The sequence below is a fragment of the Nanorana parkeri genome, unplaced genomic scaffold, assembly GCF_000935625.1.
Source record: "Nanorana parkeri isolate BGI_ZX_2015 unplaced genomic scaffold, ASM93562v1 scaffold88, whole genome shotgun sequence".
NCBI classification, from domain to species: Eukaryota; Metazoa; Chordata; class Amphibia; order Anura; family Dicroglossidae; genus Nanorana; species Nanorana parkeri.
The window spans coordinates 304,057-318,523 of record NW_017306356.1 but is presented as its reverse complement, the minus strand read 5'-3'; the positions used below and the strand labels follow the sequence as shown (position 1 = coordinate 318,523).

At 42.5% G+C, this 14,467-nt stretch overlaps 1 protein-coding gene across 1 annotated transcript in view; it reads left to right on the top strand.

Annotated features, from left to right (window-relative positions):
- The window catches only part of RNF38 (ring finger protein 38), a 227,031-nt gene that overhangs the window by 192,432 nt on the left and 20,132 nt on the right, over positions 1 to 14,467 (top strand). Inside the window, exon 3 of the mRNA XM_018552449.1 lies at positions 13,925 to 14,118. Coding sequence (XP_018407951.1) covers positions 13,925 to 14,118 — 194 coding nt within the window. The remainder of the gene's footprint in view (positions 1 to 13,924; positions 14,119 to 14,467) is intronic.

The window sequence follows — 14,467 nt, the reverse complement described above, 5'->3', positions numbered from 1 at the left end:
AACGAGCACATATAGGCGATCGGCGGGCTATGGACCCGCCGATCGCCTATATGTGAAACACCCGGTAACGGGTGTGTGCATTTAGCGGGTCTTTTCTGCCCGTGCGTGCCCGCTAGGGGGCGCGCGCGAGCAGAAAAAAATTGCCGTCTGGAGACGGCAACCCGCAGATGCTGCAGTGCCGTCCGTCCGTTTTTTTACTACGGGCGGACGGCAAGAGGTTAAAAAAACTTGCATTCCACTTTCTTCTGAAGTAAGTTTGTCTGTAATGCTGCATTTGTGTATTTTAAATGTCTGTTTTTTTAATCTAATCGATTTAATCAGAGTTAATAATCGGCTAACTAATCGATTTATTTTTTTTAATCAAAATAATCGTTAGCTGCAGCCCTAGACCAGAGTACCCATGGAGGCACAGGGAGAACATGCAAAGTGTCCTGGGCAAAACCTCAATTACAGCCGGGCCCACTTAGTGCTGCAAGGCTAACCACTGCGCTACTGTGCAACTGTTCCGATTCATCAAAGTTAATAATTGAGTATGAAAATAATCGTTAGCTGCATCCCTAGTGATGACATCAGTGGTCTTTAGACTTCTGGAGCCCAGGGGAGGACTTGTATTACACGTGATGATGTCTGCAGGGCTCAGACCACCAGAGCTCTGGGGAGAAGAGGCTGTGGTGACTGGTCTAGCATCCCGGTGGGACTGAGATGTATGTATGAGCACATAGACCAAAATAAGTAGTTAACGTTTGCAGTGTGGGGGTAGGCACGGGTTAATATTATAACTGTCTGGAGTTCTTCAGGGCTTGAGTCTGTTGCTTGGCGGATTTGGTCATGGTCGGCTAGTGTAATGGTCTGTTAAAATTTGTCCAATGTTGTCTCTCTCGCTATGAGACGTATATTGTTTTATAAAGCAGTGAATGTGACTTTCACCAAATATTTACTGGTTTGCGAATGAATCACTGTCATTTAAAACGCATGCACCAGGAATATTCCCATACAAAGTGTGTGTGTACACACACGTACGTACATTTCTGTTTTTAGTATTATAATGGTAATTGAACTCCCAGATTTGGTTGGTTTACGTTGTCTATTTACAAATAATGAAAATTTATTCATGTGCTAGACATATAATTAGGCTCTTTAGTTCTCATGTCCTGAGTGGCTATTCCATAAAGTAGTGCTCGCTTTGTAATGGCAGCAGAATTACTAAGGTTTTGTTTTACTTTGTGTGCGCACAAATCCATTCATAGTAGAGTGGTTTTTGATTCTGACATTGCACACTCCAAATGTCTTGTCCATAGGTTTAACAATTGCCTGAAATGTTTACACTGTTCCTCAGCTGATGTCACAGATGTGTGTCTATGGTTTTTGTTTTATTTCCCTTCAAGTAAACAATACTCATGACATGAAGCATGTAATAGCGATTTACTCTAGATGCATTTTAAACAGATCTTCTACCTTTTAACTAACCTTCTGCGATCTACCCTTATCCAGTCGTGTATTTGTCTCATGTGCCTTCTGAGGAGTATAAGTTACTTGAGCTCATTATTTATACATGTTGCTTGAAAGTCTTGGATACATTACAAGCATACAGTGTGAAGCCGGCTTGTATTACGCTTTCTTTTATGCACCTTAGCTGGAAACTATATTTTCTGAAGCAGTATTTTATTTTATTTATCCCCCCCCCCCCCTCTGTCCAAACCTTCTGCTGGTAAGTTTACATTGGGAAAATATATTTTTAGATTAGTGCTTCCCATCTCGCAGAGGCTTATGTAAGTAATTTTGGTTTCCCTTTCCCCTTGTTTTGGTGAAGACCTCGTGACTTCAATAACTGTATCCTCTTTGCAATTTAGCAAAGTGAGTGATCACACTTTGCTTTGTCGCTCGCTCACTTCTCGATATATCCATGCAGTGACTGTAAGTCACAGCTCCTCGCACGGATTCCCCCCTCCCCACTCCGATCCTTCAGCGCTGACTGGCGGAACGAACGGGGGGAGGGGGCGGGTACAGCTGGCTCTGCCTGTCACTCACACAGCTGGGTGGATCTCGACAGTATTGTCTAGACTTGGCTGTACACTGCAATAATCCATTTGACGTGTTTAGCTGCAAAATGCAGGTCTAAAAATGTTCTTCTTGGCAGCCACTTTTAAATATTTTTTTTAAATTTTATGTATGAACAAATGCGTAGTAATTTGTTGGATCTGTTTATTCGCTCTGGAGTCTCTTAACATGATTGTTCTTCACTGTATATCAGAACATATACACAGTCCACACGAGTTTCTGGTTTTGTCAGCAGCTGAATGCAATAGGTGTCAATTTTTTTTTTTTTCTTCTTAAAGTGACACTAAACTCAGTCAAATCTTTAAAAATTCAAGTACCTTTTTAACTATTATTAAAATGTATCTTATTTGTGTATCACTCACTTGTAGATCCTCAAATCATCTCTGAATTGGTGCTGACATTGTCCTTCCTTCTGGAGGGGGGATACTTTTGTTCCACATGATCCCTGTGTGTGTTGTAGTCAAGCTCCAAGCTCACTCCTGTGATGGGCTACAATCTCAATACAAATAGGTAAACTAAAATGTAAGGTTGTAGTATATCATGGGAGCGAGCTTATAGCGGTGGCTGCTTTACAACACACACGGGGACCATGGGAAACAAAAGTAGTCACCATCCAGAAGGAAGGACAGTGTCAGCACCAATTCAGAGATGATTGAGGATCTACAGCTGAGTGATACACAAATGGGATACATTTTTGTTAATGGTTAAAGGAGAACTATGGGGTTAAGGCTTTTCCCCATAGTTCTCCTTAGGGTAACGGGAGGACACAAACTAGCGTCCTAAGCCCATCACCCTAAGCTCCGTATACTGAGACGCCACAGTACACCGTGAGCTCGCAGTGTACTGAGACGCTGAAGCGGATCCCGCCAATTAGCAGCGCTGGTGGGGAGGGGGGAATCCAGCCCCTCCGCTGTCACGGCAGAGAGCTGTGACAGGATCGAGAGGTGAGCGAACGCCGGTATGCGTTCGCTCACCTCCCGATCTACTAAGTCGACCTGTGACAGTCTCATTGTCACAGGTCGGCTAGAACTATGAGGTGAGTGAAAAGCACTCACCTCATAGTTCTCCTTTTTAAGGTACTTGCATTCATTTAAAAAAAAAAATGTTTCCCTCTAAGTTTGAACTCCCTGAATTTAGCAGCCAGTCTGTCCAATTCCGAATCCAGCAGGATTTCTTTTAGGAGTCCGCACCATTGACTACTAGAATAAAAACCTCCCAAGTTAGGTGTCAATTGTCATGTTTAAGAAGCGTTGGCCTCCTTGCGCCTGGGATTTGTTTAGCCCTGTTCATAGCAAATATGTTTTTTCACCTCATTTACATAAACTTTTGTTTAAATTGGGGATACTCTGAGACTGCTGTAGGCTTGGACATTATTGGCTTTGCTTAAAGGGAATGGGGTGTATTAATAAAGCCATGAATGTGATCTTCCTGGTGTGGGGTCTTTTTTTTTTCTCATATTAAAGGGAACGATTAACCTCATATGAATTTTTGAATCGCATTCACTGATGCATTAATGTGCCCCTATATGGTTTGTATAAATTTTCCTGTTTACAGAGCTCAATAGCTGTAACTGAAATTTACCCACGCAAGGGAATAAATCTGAGTGATTCACCCCATCTTTGATGCTTCTGTCCATGGTTTTAGCTAAAGTGCAGGCAGCTTCTTCTGCTCACTTTAGATAACCTATAATAATAATAATTTAGGAATCCTTTGTTTTTTTTGTATTTAAATGTTTTTGGAAAACAGTTTTTAATTTAATCTGCTTATGCTTTAGGGATTTCATTGAATTTCTTTGAGGCATTGTATAAAAGAAATGTGTGCATATCAGGTGCCCTGATGCCTCATACACATGAATATCACAGGTCAGCGACTTAGGCGAAAGATAATGATGTTCTACAGGCTGCTTAAAAAGCAAGACATCAAAGGGCGGCTCCTCTATTTTTATTCTGGCATGTTTTTATATATGCTGGTGACATTTTTCCCATGACAGGTTTACTTTAAAAGAAATACACCAGGTAGAATGTCGGGAACATGTTTTATATTGGTGATTTCTTGCTATTACGAAACGTAATGATGATCAAACTACAAGCTCTTAGTAAAGCTTTCAATCAAACACCGCCCGTTCTTTTCTTAATGCTTATGGGTTGCTCTGTGGTTTTTCTAGATGTCACATTTGGAATGCAGCGGACAGCAGGTTTGTTTCAATTAAAACAAAATAATGTTTTTATTTAGTGCACATTTGAGGTTTTTTGTAATGCAGCGTTAGACATTATTTCTGAAGTTTAGGTGGAGGAAGGTTTAGAACCTCATACACAATTGTATTGCTGTTTCTTAACCAAAAGGTAAAGGCTGTGACACACTGCACGCAAAAGCAGCGACGCGCTGCCGTCACATGCAGTGTGATGTCATTTTTCTCTCCCGCACGCCAGCTTGCCGAGATGAAAAATGTCATCTTCAGCCAATCTGCTCGCGCGTATAAACCCACACTTCACGATGCAAAGTGCATCCAATTGTTATGCGCCGGCCAATTGGCTGAAGATGCAGTCTTATGTGGCTGCACTCAACTCACACACTGCATGCAAAGCTCTGTGTCTCACAGCTTTGCTTCGCTCTGCACGGCTTTGAATGCAGTGTCACCACCTTCAGGGCTAGTTCACACCAGCCTCAGTGCGTTCCGGCTCGATTATGGTGGGGAAAAAAAACTGGATCGCATTGCGGCCAGCTCACTTTGTTGTGGGGCGGGAGAGGGCGTGGCGGTGAATGGCGCCGTAATTTGATCAGCCGCACTGGAACGCATGGCACATCAATGCCTGCGGTCCAGTCAGAAAGGATATTGCTGGCAGCATTTTTTTTTCTGACCAGACCACAGACATTGATGTGCTTTGCATTCCCGTGCGGCCGATCACATTGCGGCCGGAGTGCATGGCTACGGTGCCTTTCTGTTCAGTGCACCGCCACGCCCCTCCTGCCCCCAATCACTCTGTAAATAGCCAAACCTTTTTTTGCTGTTTCTGTGGTGAAGACCTCTGCAGGTTACTCTGAGCAGTGTGAAAGTAGAGGGACAAGCAAAGGGTCAGACTGAGCTTATTAAAATACAATGCTTCTAAGTGTTTAACCCTTTGTTAGGACAGTGTTCATATCTAGTTTAAAACTGTAAAGGGTTAATTAGAGTAAACACAACTTCCCACAGCCCCCTCCTTAACATTACATAGTTACTTTACGTAGTTAGGTAGGATTTTCTTTAAGTATAAAGCACTTACAAATGTATGCAGCAATTTATAAGTTCTGCAATGTGAGTGGGAACATTTAACAAGCCTAAAACTTGTCGACAGACCATTCATTTCAAGTAAAATCTCCCATTGGGATTAAATTGTGTATTCAACGCACTCTGCTAGGGAATTGAACTTGCAAGAATATTTGGCTACTCCAGAAAGAAGACTCATGTGATTACCAAATAATTTTTGGAAGGGAAGCACCCTGCAAGTAGGCATTCACAGCAATATCTAAAGTTGGTGGAAAGGTCTTTTTAATAATTTTGCATACTATTCCATGTTATGGTTGTATTTATGGATGCACCAACATTTCGTCTGCCGAAAATGACACTTTGGTCAAAATGCCCAAATTGCCATTTCTTGGCCAAAATTGCGGTGTATATCCAGTTTCTCTCCTCCCTGCTGGGCGCTGCTCTCTATCCCCTCTGACACAGAGCAGGGTGGTAGCGGGTATGAAAAAAACTGCCCGGAGGCCAGGCTGGGCCCATCTTTTTCGCCCCCTCCCTCGGCCTCCTGGGATGGGCAGAGACTAAGGGTTGGAGAGTGACTGAGGAGACGGCTGTCGGTGTCAAAGGAGACCGAGCTCTCCTCCCACATCGGCACCTGTGACAGGCAGGTCAGGACGGAGAGCGGGTACAAACACTTTGCAATCAGCTGATTGCTGAGTGTAAATTATTGAGGACATAGTATGCTTGCTGTAGCTAATGGTTCCTTCAGGATCTCTTCTGATCTGCTGAAACTACTGTATATTGAAAAGCCATCTATTATTTTTTTGTTCAAAAAGAGCCACACTGAATGCTTCCTCCATGGAACAGCAAACACCTTGCAAAGCTCACCAGAATTAAAAACTCACTTTTTTGAAGTTAATCAACATTTGATTGACTTTTTTTTATAGGGTAGGTGTTTCATTGAGGTGTGCCTGCTTGAACACAAGATATCTTAGATGCAGAATAGGATTCCAATATCGCATCCCACACCTACATGTAGACCAGGGGTGCCCATTAGGTAGATCGTGATCTACCAGTAGCTCTCAAAGCTGATGCTGGTAGATCACAAAGGGTGTGAATGGCGGCCCCTTTATTCCATTTTGGTATATTTATTTAGCTGTGCACACATGGTTACCTATTAGCCTGAGTCTGCTGAGCCAAGCTCCCTGGCACCTTTCTGGTGGTTGATGTGCTATGTATTACATCAAAGAATATTAGTTTCCGCAGCCTGTTGCAAAATACAGCAAGGTGAGCCAGGAGAGTGGTTAAAGGAGAACTATGGGGTTAAGGCTTTTCCCCATAGTTCTCCTTAGGGTAACGGGAGGACACAAACTAGCGTCCTAAGCCCATCACCCTAAGCTCCGTATACTGAGACGCCACAGTACACCGTGAGCTCGCAGTGTACTGAGACGCTGAAGCGGATCCCGCCAATTAGCAGCGCTGGTGGGGAGGGGGGAATCCAGCCCCTCCGCTGTCACGGCAGAGAGCTGTGACAGGATCGAGAGGTGAGCGAACGCCGGTATGCGTTCGCTCACCTCCCGATCTACTAAGTCGACCTGTGACAGTCTCATTGTCACAGGTCGGCTAGAACTATGAGGTGAGTGAAAAGCACTCACCTCATAGTTCTCCTTTTTAAGGTACTTGCATTCATTTAAAAAAAAAAATGTTTCCCTCTAAGTTTGAACTCCCTGAATTTAGCAGCCAGTCTGTCCAATTCCGAATCCAGCAGGATTTCTTTTAGGAGTCCGCACCATTGACTACTAGAATAAAAACCTCCCAAGTTAGGTGTCAATTGTCATGTTTAAGAAGCGTTGGCCTCCTTGCGCCTGGGATTTGTTTAGCCCTGTTCATAGCAAATATGTTTTTTCACCTCATTTACATAAACTTTTGTTTAAATTGGGGATACTCTGAGACTGCTGTAGGCTTGGACATTATTGGCTTTGCTTAAAGGGAATGGGGTGTATTAATAAAGCCATGAATGTGATCTTCCTGGTGTGGGGTCTTTTTTTTTTCTCATATTAAAGGGAACGATTAACCTCATATGAATTTTTGAATCGCATTCACTGATGCATTAATGTGCCCCTATATGGTTTGTATAAATTTTCCTGTTTACAGAGCTCAATAGCTGTAACTGAAATTTACCCACGCAAGGGAATAAATCTGAGTGATTCACCCCATCTTTGATGCTTCTGTCCATGGTTTTAGCTAAAGTGCAGGCAGCTTCTTCTGCTCACTTTAGATAACCTATAATAATAATAATTTAGGAATCCTTTGTTTTTTTTGTATTTAAATGTTTTTGGAAAACAGTTTTTAATTTAATCTGCTTATGCTTTAGGGATTTCATTGAATTTCTTTGAGGCATTGTATAAAAGAAATGTGTGCATATCAGGTGCCCTGATGCCTCATACACATGAATATCACAGGTCAGCGACTTAGGCGAAAGATAATGATGTTCTACAGGCTGCTTAAAAAGCAAGACATCAAAGGGCGGCTCCTCTATTTTTATTCTGGCATGTTTTTATATATGCTGGTGACATTTTTCCCATGACAGGTTTACTTTAAAAGAAATACACCAGGTAGAATGTCGGGAACATGTTTTATATTGGTGATTTCTTGCTATTACGAAACGTAATGATGATCAAACTACAAGCTCTTAGTAAAGCTTTCAATCAAACACCGCCCGTTCTTTTCTTAATGCTTATGGGTTGCTCTGTGGTTTTTCTAGATGTCACATTTGGAATGCAGCGGACAGCAGGTTTGTTTCAATTAAAACAAAATAATGTTTTTATTTAGTGCACATTTGAGGTTTTTTGTAATGCAGCGTTAGACATTATTTCTGAAGTTTAGGTGGAGGAAGGTTTAGAACCTCATACACAATTGTATTGCTGTTTCTTAACCAAAAGGTAAAGGCTGTGACACACTGCACGCAAAAGCAGCGACGCGCTGCCGTCACATGCAGTGTGATGTCATTTTTCTCTCCCGCACGCCAGCTTGCCGAGATGAAAAATGTCATCTTCAGCCAATCTGCTCGCGCGTATAAACCCACACTTCACGATGCAAAGTGCATCCAATTGTTATGCGCCGGCCAATTGGCTGAAGATGCAGTCTTATGTGGCTGCACTCAACTCACACACTGCATGCAAAGCTCTGTGTCTCACAGCTTTGCTTCGCTCTGCACGGCTTTGAATGCAGTGTCACCACCTTCAGGGCTAGTTCACACCAGCCTCAGTGCGTTCCGGCTCGATTATGGTGGGGAAAAAAAACTGGATCGCATTGCGGCCAGCTCACTTTGTTGTGGGGCGGGAGAGGGCGTGGCGGTGAATGGCGCCGTAATTTGATCAGCCGCACTGGAACGCATGGCACATCAATGCCTGCGGTCCAGTCAGAAAGGATATTGCTGGCAGCATTTTTTTTTCTGACCAGACCACAGACATTGATGTGCTTTGCATTCCCGTGCGGCCGATCACATTGCGGCCGGAGTGCATGGCTACGGTGCCTTTCTGTTCAGTGCACCGCCACGCCCCTCCTGCCCCCAATCACTCTGTAAATAGCCAAACCTTTTTTTGCTGTTTCTGTGGTGAAGACCTCTGCAGGTTACTCTGAGCAGTGTGAAAGTAGAGGGACAAGCAAAGGGTCAGACTGAGCTTATTAAAATACAATGCTTCTAAGTGTTTAACCCTTTGTTAGGACAGTGTTCATATCTAGTTTAAAACTGTAAAGGGTTAATTAGAGTAAACACAACTTCCCACAGCCCCCTCCTTAACATTACATAGTTACTTTACGTAGTTAGGTAGGATTTTCTTTAAGTATAAAGCACTTACAAATGTATGCAGCAATTTATAAGTTCTGCAATGTGAGTGGGAACATTTAACAAGCCTAAAACTTGTCGACAGACCATTCATTTCAAGTAAAATCTCCCATTGGGATTAAATTGTGTATTCAACGCACTCTGCTAGGGAATTGAACTTGCAAGAATATTTGGCTACTCCAGAAAGAAGACTCATGTGATTACCAAATAATTTTTGGAAGGGAAGCACCCTGCAAGTAGGCATTCACAGCAATATCTAAAGTTGGTGGAAAGGTCTTTTTAATAATTTTGCATACTATTCCATGTTATGGTTGTATTTATGGATGCACCAACATTTCGTCTGCCGAAAATGACACTTTGGTCAAAATGCCCAAATTGCCATTTCTTGGCCAAAATTGCGGTGTATATCCAGTTTCTCTCCTCCCTGCTGGGCGCTGCTCTCTATCCCCTCTGACACAGAGCAGGGTGGTAGCGGGTATGAAAAAAACTGCCCGGAGGCCAGGCTGGGCCCATCTTTTTCGCCCCCTCCCTCGGCCTCCTGGGATGGGCAGAGACTAAGGGTTGGAGAGTGACTGAGGAGACGGCTGTCGGTGTCAAAGGAGACCGAGCTCTCCTCCCACATCGGCACCTGTGACAGGCAGGTCAGGACGGAGAGCGGGTACAAACACTTTGCAATCAGCTGATTGCTGAGTGTAAATTATTGAGGACATAGTATGCTTGCTGTAGCTAATGGTTCCTTCAGGATCTCTTCTGATCTGCTGAAACTACTGTATATTGAAAAGCCATCTATTATTTTTTTGTTCAAAAAGAGCCACACTGAATGCTTCCTCCATGGAACAGCAAACACCTTGCAAAGCTCACCAGAATTAAAAACTCACTTTTTTGAAGTTAATCAACATTTGATTGACTTTTTTTTATAGGGTAGGTGTTTCATTGAGGTGTGCCTGCTTGAACACAAGATATCTTAGATGCAGAATAGGATTCCAATATCGCATCCCACACCTACATGTAGACCAGGGGTGCCCATTAGGTAGATCGTGATCTACCAGTAGCTCTCAAAGCTGATGCTGGTAGATCACAAAGGGTGTGAATGGCGGCCCCTTTATTCCATTTTGGTATATTTATTTAGCTGTGCACACATGGTTACCTATTAGCCTGAGTCTGCTGAGCCAAGCTCCCTGGCACCTTTCTGGTGGTTGATGTGCTATGTATTACATCAAAGAATATTAGTTTCCGCAGCCTGTTGCAAAATACAGCAAGGTGAGCCAGGAGAGAGAGCGAGGGGAGACAGCCAGCTGAGAGAGGGAGGAAAGATGGCCAGGAAAGGGAGCAGGAAGAGACAGCCAGGAGAAAAAACAAGGAATGACAGGCGGGAGAGACGGCCAAGAGAGCGAGGGGAGACAGCCAAGAGAGCGAGGGGAGACAGCCAGGAGAGAAAGAGCAAGAGTTTTTTTTTTTCGTTGGTAGATCTCATGTATCTCGTCGTTTGAAAAGGTAGATCTTAACACAAAAATTGTGGGCACCCCTGTTGTAGACTATCTCTTCATTCCTGAGGAATCTCGTTGCCCACATGATCGTCAAGGACCAGTTCTTGCTGTCCTTGTATGCCAGGGTGTGTTATGATTTATCCTTACTCCTCCTGCCTACTTATTTTTTTTTTTACTATAGGTGTTGTTGATCATTCCACCCTCTACTAGGACTCCAGGTTATTACTCTTTTTTGGTTTTCCTAGCTTTAAAGTCTTTTTCCTCCTTTCTGTTTGGATTGGCTATATGTTACTAACTACTTGTCTATGGTAACAGCCTTCTGATTCTTGACCTCCTAAAGTTACCTCTTTTAGGAGTTCTACTTAAGCCTCTGGCTGTTGGTCTTTTTTTCTAGACAAACATTTTCTGTTCATGCTTCTTTCCCAGAAGTCAATGGGTTATATACTAGGTGTAAGCCTTCACTGTATTAACATTGCTTGTTGACCACCTTAGCATGTGATTTCTGTATCTGAAAATTATATATATGTGTGTATATGTATATGTATATGTATATGTATATATATAAATATAATTTTCCCCCTCCACTGTTCACTGTTTTTTCCTTATAGTGGATGATTTGGTTGTCATCCACCTTGTTGAGGCTAATATTTTTTTTCAGGTAGAAGTTTCCCCTTACTAGTGATTACCTGTCTTGGTCTGGAGCACCAGGTTGACCTTTGATGCTACTCACTGCTCCAAAGACCTAACATCATGCGCCCGCCGAATAATGGCATTGCCATATTTGATTGAACCTGGTACTTCTAGCCTTCGTTTGGTGTTGATCCCTTTAGATACTTTTGTTCTATGAATTCCACAGCCCTTTGAATCTCTCAGGGACTTGTTTTCAACCCCTCACTTGGACTGCTTTTTTGGACATTCCATTTATCCAAGAATTACTAAAGTCCTGTGTCCATCAATGGGTGATTTTTGGACTTGCATAGTTACAAAGTATTGAATATTACGGTCCCTGATGAAATCATCCAATCGCCTCTTGAACGATTCAACACTTTCAGCATATGGCAGCGAGTTCCATACCCTGACTGATCTAACTGAGCAGAAACCCCTTCGCCCCTTGTGCTGAAATTTTTTTCCCCACCAATTGTAGGTGGTGGCCTTGCTGTAAAAGTCATTAGAGGACGTGGGCCTGTGCCTCTCAATGTCCTTGGCCTCATGTGCTGTTAACTTACAAAACCGAGGCTTTACAGTGGGGTTACACAGGTGTTGGCCTAAAATTTTATTTTATTTTTTTGCCTGTGTCACAACCGCCTGATTACAGCAGTATAACCCATTTGCCTAAGAATGACTGAGTCCTGTGTCTCTTAACGGGCTGACCGAAAAATGTTGTTGCAAGTACAAATATCCCCTTTTTTTGTGTGTGTGTTTTGCCAGACTGCAGATGGTGTCTTAATCCTGTGCTTTCTCTGACATCTTCATCTATATTCAAGCGCTTGAACCTTCTGCCATTTGGCCCAGTTCTGGGAGGTTACTTTTTAATTGAAAAATTTGTCTTCATGATGTAGCATCTAAACACACACTTACCCTTCTTTGTTTCAGTGGTAGCTGAATTTAAATTGGATTGATGCATTTTCTTTCAGAGGAACGGAAAAGGGAAATGCAAACCGTTTTTTTTGGAATTCAAAGGTCCTGAATTGGTGTTTGCATAACACAATTTGTATTTAAAAGAAGTTCATGTAGTGTTCTGGCTTTGACATGCAAATGGTGTTGAAAATTCAATTTGAGTAACTTTGATGAGATTGCTGTGCTTTGCGTAATTTCTTCATGTTGCCTGTACATTTTTAGAGCAGTTATGTCAGATGCAAGGCAGATAGATATACCTGTGTGTGTGTGTGTGTGTGTGTGTTTTTTATATATCTATATCTATATCTATATCTATATCTATATCTATATCCTCATGCATGTAGGCTCTGTTCATGTTGGAAGAAAACAAAGCCTGATTTCATTTCTTTTGAAAACCGAATCAAGTTTTTCAGGAAATGTGTCTCTTTATAGGTGGCTTTTGTATTCTGCTAGCACCACCACTAAGGTCTCATTCACACCTAGGCGTATTGCATATGCACGTCTTACCGCGGTTTGCGGTAAAGTCGCGTGACCCCGAAGGCTACTTGGGCTGTATCCCAATGGAAACGCGCAACAAAACGGCCCAAAGTAGTACATGTACCGCTTTGTAGCGCGTTAGGGATGGGCGGAAATATGCCAAGGTGGGAACGAGACCATTGAATACAATGGGATTTATATTTTTGAGCGTTTTGGACAGCGTTCGTCAAGCGTAGAACACGCTACAAAACGTTCAGGTGTGAACGAGGGCTAAAACCTTTTTTTAAAAATCACAAATTGAAATAACTTTTTTTATTTCTTATAAGATGATAGGAAGTCATGCCAGTAATTACTGGTTTCTCCTGGTCCACAACTGCTGCTCTCTTCTTTTATGGCTTTGCTATTAACATTTAGGGCCCATTTAAACCTTGGTGTCCTGGTTTATGTCAACGTGCTTTTCAGGTGCCCACATTTAATGGGTTGGCAATGTAGCACAATGTCCTGAAAAATGGACACTCCATTTTTGAAAATGCAGCACACCAGTGCACAGTAGTGCATTACCTATCTTTTGTGGTGTGCTGCAATGCATGATCGTTAGAGTTGCATTGCCTTAGTATATTGGGGTGCCATTCAAAATGAATGGCAACACAACGCTAGCATTACTGTAACGCATTGTAACATTTTTTCTTTCTTTAAAGTGCACCCTTGTCCATAACCTTCTATATTCCTTCTATAGCCATCATATGGCTGTGTGAGCTTCCTTCTGCTACAGTTGCGTGGTAACGTTATGTAATGTTCTTAAATGTGTAATCTATACTTATAAATAATCAAATAATAATCAAAATCTGGAGCAGTTGCCCAGGGCAACCAATCAGCTTCTACAGTTCAGTTAAGATTTTAAGATGAGAGAGAAGCTGATTGTTCGCCGTGCACAGCTGCTCCAGATTGTGTCTGCTCCAGTTTTAAATAAATTCCCCTCAGTGTGTCTATAGGTTGGACTCGATGGCCTTGTGTTTTTTTCAACCTGACTAACTATGTAACTGTGTCCTGTTTTGAGTTATTGTACCTGTAGGACTTTTTTCCATTCTATGTTATTTGGTCATGAACCTGCTTTTATTGCAATATGGATTCAATGCATAGGCAGTGGAATTTGTGAACCTAGAAATGGGAATTTGTAGACTTCCTTGTTTTAATCATTTGCACTTCTTCCCTTTTCAGAACGAAGACAGTCCCAGCCCAAAAAGACAGCGATTATCTAATTCGGTTTTTGATTACACAAACCCATCTCCTGCACCATCACCGCCAATGCGACCATGGGAGATGACGTCAAATAGGCGGCCTCCTTCGGCTCGACCCAATCAGCACCACTTCTCAGGGGAAAGATGTAACACTCCTGCTCGGAACAGAAGGAGGTAAACAAATGTCTCTGCTGTATGATGCACTCTTCCTCCTTTTGCTTAAAAAAAAAAAAGAGGGGGTTTGGGTTTGGAGGATCAATTTGGGTCAATTCACCAGCTGAAGCCCCTTTTAAAAGGAACATCAGTCATTTCACAGTCTATTTAGGAGTCTATTTTTTTAAAAAAAGAGTCCTAAATAGACTGTGAGATGACTGATGTTCCTTTTAAGGGCTTCAGCTGGTAAATTGACCCAAATTGATCACACAACCCCCCCCCCCCCGCTTTTTTTTTTTTTTTTTTTTTTTTTTACTTCCACCGCTCCAAGCTTGCTCCTGTGATGGACTACAACCTCAATACAAACTAG